This window comes from Scyliorhinus torazame, chromosome 13 (assembly GCF_047496885.1).
Source record: "Scyliorhinus torazame isolate Kashiwa2021f chromosome 13, sScyTor2.1, whole genome shotgun sequence".
NCBI classification, from domain to species: Eukaryota; Metazoa; Chordata; class Chondrichthyes; order Carcharhiniformes; family Scyliorhinidae; genus Scyliorhinus; species Scyliorhinus torazame.
The window spans coordinates 86,448,749-86,461,909 of record NC_092719.1 but is presented as its reverse complement, the minus strand read 5'-3'; the positions used below and the strand labels follow the sequence as shown (position 1 = coordinate 86,461,909).

At 46.3% G+C, this 13,161-nt stretch overlaps 1 protein-coding gene across 2 annotated transcripts in view; it reads right to left on the bottom strand.

Annotated features, from left to right (window-relative positions):
• Positions 1-13,161, bottom strand: part of LOC140388177 (cilia- and flagella-associated protein 54-like) — a 948,449-nt gene that overhangs the window by 780,315 nt on the left and 154,973 nt on the right. For both annotated transcript variants that reach the window (XM_072471937.1, XM_072471938.1), the window contains exons 6-7: positions 6,790-6,964; positions 3,038-3,112 (exon numbers count right to left, since the gene is read on the bottom strand). In XM_072471937.1, coding sequence (XP_072328038.1) covers positions 3,038-3,112; positions 6,790-6,964 — 250 coding nt within the window. The remainder of the gene's footprint in view (positions 1-3,037; positions 3,113-6,789; positions 6,965-13,161) is intronic.

Genomic DNA, 13,161 nt, shown 5'->3' with positions numbered 1-13,161 from the left:
TTTCATGAATGTCAGAGGCCAGATCCATTCTCACTTTTATCCTTTACGGTAAGGACTATCCTACCTCATTTGCCATTTTGTCTGTCTTTCTGAAATATTTTGTACTCTGAATATTTACTTCCCAACCCCACCTTGTAACCATGGGCAGGATTTAACTAAATGGGAACAAAGTCACATAGCGAGCGCGTTTCCAAGTGCTCGCAGCTATAAAATGGCACCCCGGTTAGATAGGGGGCTTCAGCAGGGAACGCATAGCCGAGACTGCACATTGCCCATTTTGAGCACTGAGGGGTTGTGTAGTGAGAGATCAGGGCATCGTTTTTAAATGACGCCCCAATCTCGAGCTCCCAAAGCGATCCCCAACACTCCCCCAGCACCAACACACGATGGGAGAGTCACCGGCCCCTCCGCACTCCCCAACACCCGCACAGGGCACATCAGCCCGATCGGCATGGCACAGAAAATGTCAACTTTGCACCTTGGCAGTGCCAACCTAGCACCCTGGCAGCGCCCTGCCAGCTGGCAGTGCCACATGGGTACCTTGGCAGTCACAGGCTGGCACCCAGGTGGCACTGCCAGAGTGCCCAGGTGGCACCAGTGCCAGGGTACCACCCTGCCAAAAGGGCATGCACCTGGTAGCCTCCGATCCCCTGGGCGACCCCCATAATTGCTGTTCCACCTGGTCCCCGTTTCTGGAGACCAGTGTGAACGATGCTCGCCCGAGGTCTCCAAGGAAAAGGGGATAGGTCCCAACACCTCGGGGACCTGGGGAAACTACGCATTAAAATGATACTAGCTGTCCTGCTTTAATATGCAGATTTGCTTAAAAGTGATCCTGCTCACAGTGGGCGGGCTTTACATTGTAACATCTCACAAGATCACTTTAGATCTCGCGAGGCGTTGCGAGCCGGGTAGATCCCATGAGCGGGGTCTCCCAGCTTCTCTCGGGCATGCTGTGCTGCTTTTCGGCCACTGCGTGGCCGTTCAATCGCACCCCATGTCTCTGTAATAGCGATGAGATCTAAATCATTCAACTGTATTTGTGTCACGAGTTCATCTGTCTCATTGCAGATGCTTCATGCATTAGAATAAAGAAGTTAATTTCATTTTTTTAAACTCCTGTACGCTGATAATTCGCTGATGTACATTTTTTTTGAACTCACTGCCCCTTTCTGACCCACTGTGCTGTCTTTACCCACATCACTATACTATTATGACCTATACCTTGACCTTTCTCTAATCTCCATTCACCCAAATGCTCCCCCACCTGAATTCGCTCAAAGCCTTGTTCATAGCCCGAGTTATACAATTGGTCAGGACACTGGTCCCAGCCCGGTTGCAGTGAAGTCCATCCCAACAGAATATCTCACTCTTCCCAGAGTACTGATGCAAGTGCCCCATGAATTAAAACCCCTTCTTACCATATGTTTAATAATAATTAAGAATCTTTATTGTCACAAGTAGGCTTACATTAACACTGCAATGAAGTTACTGTGAAAAGCCCAGAGTCGCCACATTAACACATACGGTCCCTCTCCCCCCAACCCCCCAATGTTCGATGTGATCCAATTCTCAAAAGTACATAATGAATAATGCCCATGAATTGTAGAACCCCTCCATCCTTCCCCTCAGTTCAAATTTGACCTTCTCAAGGATCAAGAATTCCAGCAGGTCCCCCCGCCACGGCAGGGCACAGGATGGAGAGGTTGATCTCCATCCCAACAGGATCTGCCTTTGGGTTATCAACGAGGCGAAGACTACAATATCTGCCTCCGCATTCATTTCCAACCCCGGCTGGTCCAACACCCCGAATATGGCTCCCGAGAGCCCGAGTCCAGTTTCACATGCACCACTTTAGAGATTACCCGAAACACCTCCTACCAGTAATCCTCCAGCTTTGGACAGGACCAAAACATGTGAACGTGGTTTGCGGAGCCCCCCCGCAACGTTCACACACATCTTCTACCTCCTCGCCCTTGTGAGGTGTGCTCTGTATACCACCTTCAGCTGTATCAACTTCAACCTCGCAACACGAGTTAGAGGCATTCACCCTCCGGAGCACCTCCATTCCCTCTCCCAACTCTTCCTCCTGCTTTGTCTTTATCCCTTCCAGTGGTGTCTTCTCCTCTTCCAAAACAGCCCCGTAAACCGCCGACACTAACCCCTTGTCCAGTCCCCCTGTCGTCAGCACCTCCTCCAGCAATGTGGAAGCCGGCTCTACTGGGAAGCTCTGTATCTCCTTTCTGATAAAGTCTCAAACCTGCATGTATCTAAATATTTCCCCCTGCTCCCACCCATACTTCGTTCCCAGCTCCTTTAATCTTGCAAACCGACCCCCAAGAAACAAATCTTTTAGTGTCCTAATTCCTTTCTCCTCTCATCTCAAAAATTTCCATCCCACTTCCCTGGCTCAAATCTATGGTTCCCCCGAATCCTAGCGTTAGATTCATGCTGGACAAAGGTGTTTGTCCGTGTGGGAGTTGGTTAAATTCCAATTGTTCCTTTTCGTTCGACCAACTTGAATGACATCCTTCACCATGGTGCCATGGTCAGTTTGTTAATCCAACTTGCACTCCTTCTCCTCATTCACACAGGGAATAAGCACTTTGTGACTACTGGATAAAGTCAGGGGCTTAGGCTTCTCTGTTAATGCATGCTGTGCCCCCATGCCATCCTGATTTGCAGTCACACCCTCCTAACTCTTACCACCTCTAAAGTTCTAATTATCCATGTCTACAAAGCATTCCATGTCCAAATGCTGCAAAATCTGGGCAATTAGGCTCAGACTGACAAATAGCAGGTGACATGCACACCACACAAGTGCCGGGCAATGACCATCTTCAACAAGAGAGAATCTAACCATTGTCCCTTGGTGCTCTTTCACTCCCCCGGCACCTGTCCAAACCTGATCTCACTTCCCCAGCCTTACACCAGCCTCAGAAAGGCCACTCAGCTCCATTGCGCTCCAAATGCAACAACACACCAAAAACCAACACAAAAGAAATTGTGTTTATATGATTTCCATATTTAGTCTTACCTGTTGAAATGGTAAAGCCATAATTTTCATGAGGACCAATGATTTCTTGATTGTTGTTTTCGTAGTTTGTTGACTCTTCAATGGATAAAGAAAAGTAAAAGGAACAGTTGAGGGCATCAGAGACTTTCTATTAATTTTCTGTGATTTACACCACAAATATTGACTTACAAGCTCTCTTTAATCCCAGTGATTGGGATGCTCATTCACAGCTGTTGGAGCTATTTTCCAATATGGAAGTGCATACTTCAGCCCATTATCACTTACTATTTGTTTTCTTTTTGTTTCTGTACTGCTTCTTTTCCAGATATAAAAGTTTCTCTTTTCTTCAACATTGTCCTCAAGGACAACTTGCCTTCGTGTAGTGCTTTTAAAATGATAAAAATCCTCCAAACTAATTCATAATTCAAAATAAAATACAAACGGGAGCAGTAGGGCAAATAACAGAACTGCCAAAGTAACTTTGGAGAATCAGATTCTAAGAAGGCCTTCAAAAGGTACAGAAAGATGCATCAAAGCAGGGAGAAGTGTTTCGAAAGAGAATTCTTGTATGCGGGGACAAGACAGTTGAAATGTTTGTCATTGATGCTAGAGTGGAGAGGGGATATACACAATCAGCAAGAGTTGGTTGAGCAGGAATATTGACTTGGAGAAGGCTGCAGAAGTTAAGTACACTGAAGGAATACAGGCATTTGTAAACAAGAAAAATTACTCTGGTGGCATCGCTGACAATACCAATCTATGTTGGATCAAGATGCTTATATCAATAGTTAGAAGCGCCAAAGGAGATACAGAGCACTTTCCCACAAGTAAGTAGTAACTGAATATTTCCAGTAATTCTGGAACTTCGGAACAGGAGTAGGCCATTCAACCCCTCAACACTGTTCCACCATTCAATTAAATCTTGACTAATTTGTATCTTCATTACATTTAGCAATGACAACAACATACATTTATATCGCATCATTAATATATTAAAACATCCAAGGTGTTTCAGAGGGGCGATATCAAATAACATTTGACATTAAACCACATAGGGAACTAGGGAGCTATTAGAGTAGATGGTAGGGGGAGATATTAGAGTAGATAGTAGATTTTAGGAAGTGTCTTAAAGGATGATAGAGTGGTAGAGATTTTTGAAAGAAGTTCCAAAGCTGCTAAAGGCACCAATGATGGAATGATTAAAATTGGGATTGTGAAGCAGTCAGAATTGAAAAATTGCAGTTATCTTGCAAGGTTGTAGAAGTATGATAGGGAGTAGCAAAACCATGGAAGATTTGGAAATAAGAATGAGAATTTTAAAATTGTGGTGATACTTAACCAGGAGCCAATATAGGAGTACAAGCACAGATGAATTCACAGAGGTGAATGGACTTGGTGCAAGTTCAGCACTGGCAGCAGAATTTTGGATGAGCTTAAATTTTAAGGAGGGCAGCAAGTGGGAGGCTGGTCATGAGTGCCAAATCTAGAGCTTCCATCAGTAGTTAAGCTGAGACAGGGTTGAAGTCTTAGGGGCGGCACAGTGGCATAATGGTTAGCACTGCTGTCTCACAGCATCAGGGACCGTTCTCCCCGTGTCTGCATGGGTTTCCTCCGGGTGCTCCGCTTTCTTCTCACAGTTCAAAGATGTGCAGGTGAGGGAGATTGACCATTCTAAATTGCCTTTTAATGTCAAAAGGTTAGGTGGAGTCATGGGGATAGGGTGGGGGTGATCATTCGTAGGGTTGGTGCAGGCTCGATGGGCCTCCTTCTGCACTGTAGGGATTCTAGGAAGTCTACCAATGCTATGGAGGAGACATGTGGTCAGAAGCTCGAGGTCAAACATGACACCAAGGTTAGAACGATCTGATTAAGTTTTGGTCATCCTCCACAGGAAGGTTTAGAATAGAGAAGGCTAGAACAGCTCAGCAGTTCTCAAAGTTGAGTTCAGCAACTTTAGATTTTGACGTTTCTCCCTCATCTTAAGCCCCTCTTTCTTCCATTTTCCTTTTCAAAAAAATATTTCATACGTGATTGCTTCAATGCAAAACACCCCCTCCTCCTTTCACACCTGGCTATCCTTAGTTTGTTCTTAAAGTTGCTACTTTTTGTTGCAGTTTCTTTTGTTCTCGCACGTTCTCCCTTCCTTCAGTTGCGATGAATGATCTATGACTTGAAACGTTAACTCTGTTTCTCTCCCAATTCAGGATGGCAGACCGGCTGACGTTTTCCACCTGTTGAGGTTTCTCCTGTTCTTGTTTCAGATTCCAGCATCCACAGTATTTTGCTTATTATAGAATCAGAGACTAGGGAGTGGAGTTTGCAGTGGGGACCAATGACAATGGCTTCAGTCTTCATCATATTAAGTTTGGGGAAATACACCACTGGATGTCAGACAATCCATCTGACAATTATAAAGTAGATGGGTAAAGAAAAGATTTGGCGAGATAGACTAGGGATGGAATTTTCCATCCCTCCTCACAGCTGGTTTTCCTACGGCTCGACACAGGCTGCAGATGGAATCAACTGGTCCTGCCGAAGTCAATGGCAATTTCTATGACTCGTTCATTTCGCTGCTGGGAAACCTGCAGCAGGGGGCAACTTCAGCAAGACCTGAAGACAGAACCTGAAGATCCCACTAGCAGGAAGGGCTGGAAAATCAGCCCAAGGTGTCATTAGCATACACATGAAAACTGATGCTGTGCTTTTGGATCATAGTTTATGGATGAGAAATGGACGGACATGCACAAACATAGAGATCCTTGGCCGACTCCAGAGGTAATGGAATAAGAGTGGGAAGAGAAGTCATTGCAGGTGGTACTCTGGCTATGACTGGATAAAGAATAGAATCACCCCACCCAGCTGGATGACAGCAGAGAGATCTTAAAGTGTGTCACCCATTTCAAAGGCTTTTGACAGGTCAAGGAGGAGGAATTATTTACCTTTGTCTCAGTTACATAGGCTGTAATTTGTGACTTTGATCAAAGCCACTTTGGTATTGTGGCAAACCTAATTGGAGGAATTCAAACATGGAGCTCCAGGGAAGATGGGCACAGTATTAGGAGACAACAGTTAAAGTGACCTCAGGTTCCTGCCTTTTAACCAATTCCTTACTCATGTCATTAGGTTGCCTCTTAATTCAATTGAGAACTACAAATGAATTAAGAGCAATCTTGAAAAGGCCATGTTTCCAGTATTCCCAGCAGCGGGAGGGAGTAATAACCGTGAGAGGATGGAAAAGCCCAAGGAAATGATTGTCTGCAAGTTTTCACATGACACCGAACACTATTATTACAGAAGTAAAGCCACTATTGAACTGAGGGGGAAAGATCACCAAGACACAGAAAGGCGGGAAATAACTGGAGCAATCTGCATTCATATTTATAAACTACTTTCACAGAGGCACAAAAGTTAATTTTATAGCATATCAACCAATGTTATAAAAGTAGCTAGAGGTCACAGCAAAAAAGACAAGTGTGCCAAAACAGAGGAAATTCCCACCTAGCAGAGTTGCTAATTTATGTGGTGCTACCATGAGGAGACCTCTTCTACAAAAGAAGAGAAGTAGCAGACAGCCAATTAAAAGCAACATTGACCTTTGTCTAAGAGCCAGTCACTTCAGTCACTGTCAACTTATGGCGGCGGAAAGATAATTAACAAATTTTTATCATAAAAAATATTACTCACTGACCAAAAATGTTATTTGCAGTTTTACAATTTTTCAAATATGTAATTTTAATATTCTACATAATATTATTGTAGGTGTAATAACTAACCACAATTCATTTTGAGGAGTTTAAATGCCACTCTGTAATAAACCTGAATAAGCTCCAGATGTAAATCCATGATGAAAGTGCCGAGAGCTGTCACTTTGGATGAATCTTCTTTGGGAACATCAGGTTCTTCAGTTTGATTCAATAAGCTAGAGGACCGGTAAATATAATCGTCTAGCTGCAATAAAGAAAAAAATGAACTGAGCAGTGAAATAAAAATTAAACCAAGGAGATAAAAATGCTTTGGGATTTTTTGTTTTTGCATTTTGCTCCTGGGGTAGTGCCCATATCAAGGAGTAAAGATCAGAAAACAGAAACCCAAACATGTTTTGTCAAGTCTCTGAACACATTTTTGCTGCTCAGGATTTCCAGAACTGAGAAGCAGAGTAGGATTGGCATGAAGACCAGCTCGATGGAGTACTGCTTTGACAGAGTAACGCTTGGAATTTGAGACGGATGCAAGTGGCGTATTTAGGTTGGAGACTGAGTATAGGAAATGAAGATTTGAAGTGAGGGAGAAAGTTTCGAGGGAAATTACCAACATTAAAAGCAACTTCTGCAAACAGCTATATCGACATCCCGAACAGGTCAGGAGTCTATTGATGTGCAGCTGAAAGTGTTTCCAGATAATACTCTAATGATGACCATGAAATCATTATCGACTGTCGTAAAAACCCGACAGGTTCACTATTGTCCCTTGGGGAAGAAAATCTACCGCCTTTACCTGGTCTGGCCTACACATGACTCCAGATCCACAGCAATGTGGTAGACTCTTAAATGTCCTCTGAAATGGTCGGGCAAACCACTCAGATACACTCAACCACTATAAAGGAAACAAAAAGGAATAGAGACAGATTGATCACCTGGCATTGACTTAGGCACCAGGAACGACAAGCGCAAACCCAGCCCTGTTGATCTTGAATGGTCGCCCTTACTAACATCTGGGGGCTTGTGTCAAAATTGGGAGAGCTATCTTACAGACTAGCCAAGCAACAACCTAACGTAGTCATACTCAAGGAATCATACCTTACAGATAATGTCCCAGGCACCACTATCACCATTCCTGGGTATATCCTGTCCCACCGGCAGGACAGACCCAACAGAGGTGGTGGCACAGTGGTAGGCAGTGGGGATGAAGTTACCCTGGGAGTCCTCAACATCGACTGTGCATCCCACAAAGTCTCATGGTACCAAGTCAAACATGGGCAAGGAAACCTCCAGCTGATTACCACATACTGTCCTCCCTCAGCTGATGAATCAGTACTCCATGTTGAACACCACTTGGATGAAGCACTGATAGCAACAAGGGCACAGAATGTACTCTGAATGGGGGACTTCAATATCCATCACAAAGAGTGGCTCGTAGTACCATCACAGGCTAAATTCGCCAGGTTCAAAAGGACATAGCTGCTAGACTGGGACTGCGGCAGGTGATGAGGAACCAGCAAGAGCTAAAAACTTACTTGACCTCATCCTCACCAACTGTAGATGCTTCTGTCCATGACAGTATTGGGAGGAGTGGCCACCACACAGCCCTTGTGGTGACAAAGTCTTGCCTTGACATTAAGGATACTGTTATAGCCTGCCTGTGACTATTGGGCACGTTTTATAGGGCCCAATCAACTAAATAAAAGAACACAAACTAACTGGTGGACAAATTAAAAGGGGCCACTCCCAAAGAACAAAAGGAGCACAGCCCAAAAGGAATAAATAGGAAACGGAAACTTAAAAACGATAAAACCAAGATGTGAAAATCGGGGTCGATAAAGCTGTCCAATCCCTGTGGTGCCCACGAGCATGGAAGGCCTTGAGTATGCCCGTGGATAGCGCATGTTCCCCTTCCAGGGACACCCGGCCACGAATGAGGCCGCGGAGGAGGAGCAGACAGTCCAGCCGGATGGCCACCTTGGTCGAAATGGCTAGATGTGCATCGGGTGGGAGGTACAATGTCCCGCGCGACGATCGAGAATATGCGTTTGTCTTTCAGCACGCATGGCCTCCCTGGAGGCGAGGGGTGAGGAGTTTGCAGGGTTCATGAACGGCATACGCCATACCCGCACTGCTCCGTATCACCCGGCTTCCAATGGGTCGGCGGAGCACGCAGTGCAGATGTTCAAATAGAGCCTAAAGAAACAGTCTTCCAGTCATACACTAGACTGGCTCGATTTTTGTTTTCTCATAGGACCACTCCACATGCGGTGACTGGGGTACCTCTCGCGGAACTCCTAATGGGCCACAGACTTCTTATCCGCCTCAGCATGGTTTTCCCAGACATTGGCGCAAAGTTACGCCGAACTCAGGAATGGCAGGGCATGGCCCTTCTCGACATCGGTCGATCTAACAGTTTGAGCCCATTGACCTGGTGTTTGTTCAGAAGTTTGCTGGTGGTGCCCAGTGAGTACCTGGAGTTATCTTTCGACGAACGGGCTGATCTCTTACCAGGTGCAAGCCCAGGTCGCCTCTTTCACGGATTCACCGCCCCCGGAGATCACTTCTCCAGCCCTAACGATCACCGGATTCGCACACAGTGGAGGTTCATCCTTGTGATCTTCCTCTGGCGCCGCACTCACACCCTGCTTGGGTCGTTGCAGAACCCCATGGAGATACTGACGGAGGTTTTGGACTCCAACTCTGAGATGGACACACAGGACACCTCCAAGGGGGAGTCCTCGGTCCCATTGACGGTGGATATACAGCCGTTATGCCGTTCGTCTCGGAAGCGCCATTCACCTTCTCGTTACAAGCCGCCCGATCCAGTGTCTTGTGAGAGTGATGTCCGTCCTGTGGTAAAACGAGTCTGACCCCCTCCTTCGCCAGGGTCTTCGGTGGATTCATCGGACTTTGCGGGGGGGAGGAATGTTACAACCTGCCTCAATACTATTGGCTGGGGACTATTGGGTATCCCGAGTTTGAGCTGCCCCAATGAGGAGGACGGAGAAATCATTAGCAGTTTCATCGGCATAAATAGAGCTGGCCAGTGTGGTTCCAGCTAGAGGGGTGAAGCAATGGTGAACTCTACAACTGCTGTTGTATAGATGTAATTGTAAATAAAGGTATTTCTTTTTGACTCAACAAACTCGTACTGGATTGTTCGTGGCCCTCAGAAAATATACTGTCCATTGTGTTGTGTGGCACTACCAACGTGCTAAATTGGATAGACTTTGGACAGATTTAACAACTCAAGGCTCGGCATCCATGAGGACATCAGCAGCAACTGAAGTGCATTCAATCACAATCTTTAACCTTGTGGCCTGGCACCCCATCTACCATTACCATCAAGCCTGACTCAATGAAGAGTGCAGGAGGGCATTCCAAGAGCAACATCAGGTATACCTAAAAATGAAGCATCAACCTGGTGAAGCTACAACACAAGATTACTTGTCTGCCTGATGGCATAGGCAGCAAGTAATGGACTAAGCTAAGCAATCCCACAACCAACGGTTCAGATTTAAGCTCTGCATTCCTGCCACATCCAGCAGTGAATGGTGGTGGTCAATTAAACAATTCACTGGAGGAGGAGGCTCCACAAATATCCCAATCCTCATTGGAGGAGGAGCCCAGTGTATCATTGCAAAAGATATGGTTGAAGCATTTGCAACAATCTTCAGCCATAAGTACCAAGTGCATGATCCATCTCGGACTCTTCTGGAGGTCCTCATTGCCAGTCTTCAGCCAATTCGATTCACTCAACGCGATAGCAAGGAACAGCTGAAGGCACTGAATACTGCAATATTCCAGCAATAGTACTGAAGACTTGTGCCCGAGAGCTTGCCGCACCCATAGCCAAGCTGTTCATGTACAGCGACAACATTGGCAACTACCCAGCAATGTGGAAAATTTCCGCGATAATGTCCTGTACACAAGAAACAGGACATATCCAAACTGGCCAATTGCTGCCACTCTCCAACAGTCTACTCTCGTTCATCAGCAAAGTGACGGAAGGCATCATCGACAGTGCTGTCAATCAGCACTTATTCAGCAATAAGCTGCTCATGGATGCTCAGTTTGAGTTCCACCAGGATCACTCAGCTCTTGACCTCATTACAGCCTAGGTTCAAACATGGACAAAAAAGCTGAACTCCAGAGGTGAGGTGTGACTGACACAAAAGAAGATGGTTCTGGTGGATGGTGTCAATCATCTCAGTTTCAGGACATCAGTACAGGAGTTCCTCAAATAGGGTCCGAGGCCCAACCATCTTCAGCTGCTTCATCAATGACCTTCCCTCTATTACAAAGCCGAAAGTAGGGATGTTCGCTGATGACTGCACAATGTTGAGTACTGAAGCCAGACCAAATTGCATGCTGGTTAAAAAGTGGCCAGCTCAGCCAAGTGACTCTAACTAAATATAACAAGCTGAGGGCTCAACAGATTGTCATTGCAGGTGATTACAGCTGTGTCAGAAGATAACCTAATAATTGAAGGAATGAGATCTTGTCTGATGAGACAAACACCAAGAGATAATCTGATTAACTGGAACATTGAGATTGTGTCTGCTGAAATGATAGGATTTGGTAGGTTGCGATATGCAGGAATGTAGGTACCGAGTCACGCACCTCCTTCAGAAATATGGTATAAATATACTGGTGAACAGAACGCTTGCATCAACAACTCGGGAACAACCATTGCAAGAAGAGGAAAGAGGAATCGTGAGCTTGGAGCCCCGGAGACGGTGAGCTGGAGCCCAAAGATATTTGTGGGGAGCCGCTAAATATTTATTTTTGTTGTTACTGAAAATGTAAATAGCAGAGAATGGTTATGATCCTTCGACCTCTGGGTTATGGGCCCAGAATGCTTCCACAACCACAGCAACAGTAGTGATCCTTGTTAGTGACTGGTTAGCGCCACTTGACTTTGACTCACTGATCTTATTTGGGAAGACAGTGTCACTTACTTGTGAAATAGATCTTATAGTGCTTGTTAAATAAAGACTGAATGGACTTCCAGTGGCGGCGGCATATAGGGGGGAAAGTCGCACGTTGGAAGTCTGCTCAAGGCTTGTTTTTTGGAGTTTAATGTCCGGTCCCATGGGTAATGTTTTGATGATCGAGTGTAGGAAAGGGGGATAATGTCGAAAAATCAGAAGAAAGCTGCCGTGAAAAAGGGAGGAAGTGAGGATTCGCCATCAAGTGAAAGGGCGAGACTGGGAGCTGGCAAGATGGCGGAAGCTGGGTCGCTGGGTGGGCCGCACTGCTTACGGCAGAAAAGATGACCGAGGTGATGGCTTTGGAGTTGGAGAAGCAGTTCGCGAAGCACATTGAGGTGTTGGGGAAGGAGATGACGGTGGCTTTAAAGGTGTTGGTGGAGGACGCAATTGCCCCGTTGAGGGTGGCTGTGTCGAAGGTGCCGAGGTGCGGGAGCAGGGTGAGAAAATTAAGGGAGTGGATGAAGCCATGTTGCAGCACAGCAATCAGCTCACCTCGATGGGGGAGGAGCTGCAGAGGGTGGTTGAGGCCAACAAAGGGCTGCGAGCAAAGTCGGAGAACTTGGAAAATAGTTTGAGGCGGCAAAATATGAGGATTGTGGGCCTTTCCGAAGGGGTGGAGAGCCCGAGACCGACGGAGTACTTTGCCAAGATGGGGAGGTAAATGATCCCTCTCGATATGAACTCGACTGGGCTCATCAGTCATTGAGGCCTAAGCCATGGCGAATGAGCCGCCAAGAGCAGTGATTGTTTGCTTGCATAGATACCACATGAAGGCGAAGGTCCTGAGTTGGGTGATGCAGAAGTGGGAGGTGAAATGGGCTGAAGCTGGTGTACACATTTACCAGGACATAACGGTTGAACTGGCAAGGAGGCGAGCGGCTTTCGGCTGAGTAAAGACGGCACTGTATAACAGTGGGATGTGGTTTGGCATGGTGTGTCCAGCAAAGCTGAGGGTGACCTACAACTCCAGGGACTTGTACTTTGAGACGATGTAGGAGGCGGAGGTGTTTCTGAAGGTAGAAGGCTTGGGGCAGATGGAGAATGAGACTGAAGATTGGTTGTGGACTGTGTGGAAGGGAGGTTGTGGCGTGGGGAAGAGTGCACGGTCCTAACTGGGACGATGTGGGGTTCGTGAGAAAGGTGCGTGGGGCTATTGGATTCGCAAGAGCTGATAGTGAATGAGGACTGGAACTTGGTGCAGGAGCCAAGGTTGGATAGGTCGCTGATGCGCTCGCTTGCCCAGTCATTGGGGGCGGGGCGTAATGTCTATTGAAGGAAAGATTTTTTTTGTGGTAGGGAAGGCGTTGTTGGCTGGGGTTAAAGGATCAGAGTATTCGGCAATAGCAATTTTGGATCATGCGCTGCATTGGGTGAACATGATTTTGAAGAAGGAGGCAGTGCAGAATCCGGGGTGGAGTTTGGATGTGGGGTTGTTGGGGAAGGAGACTTT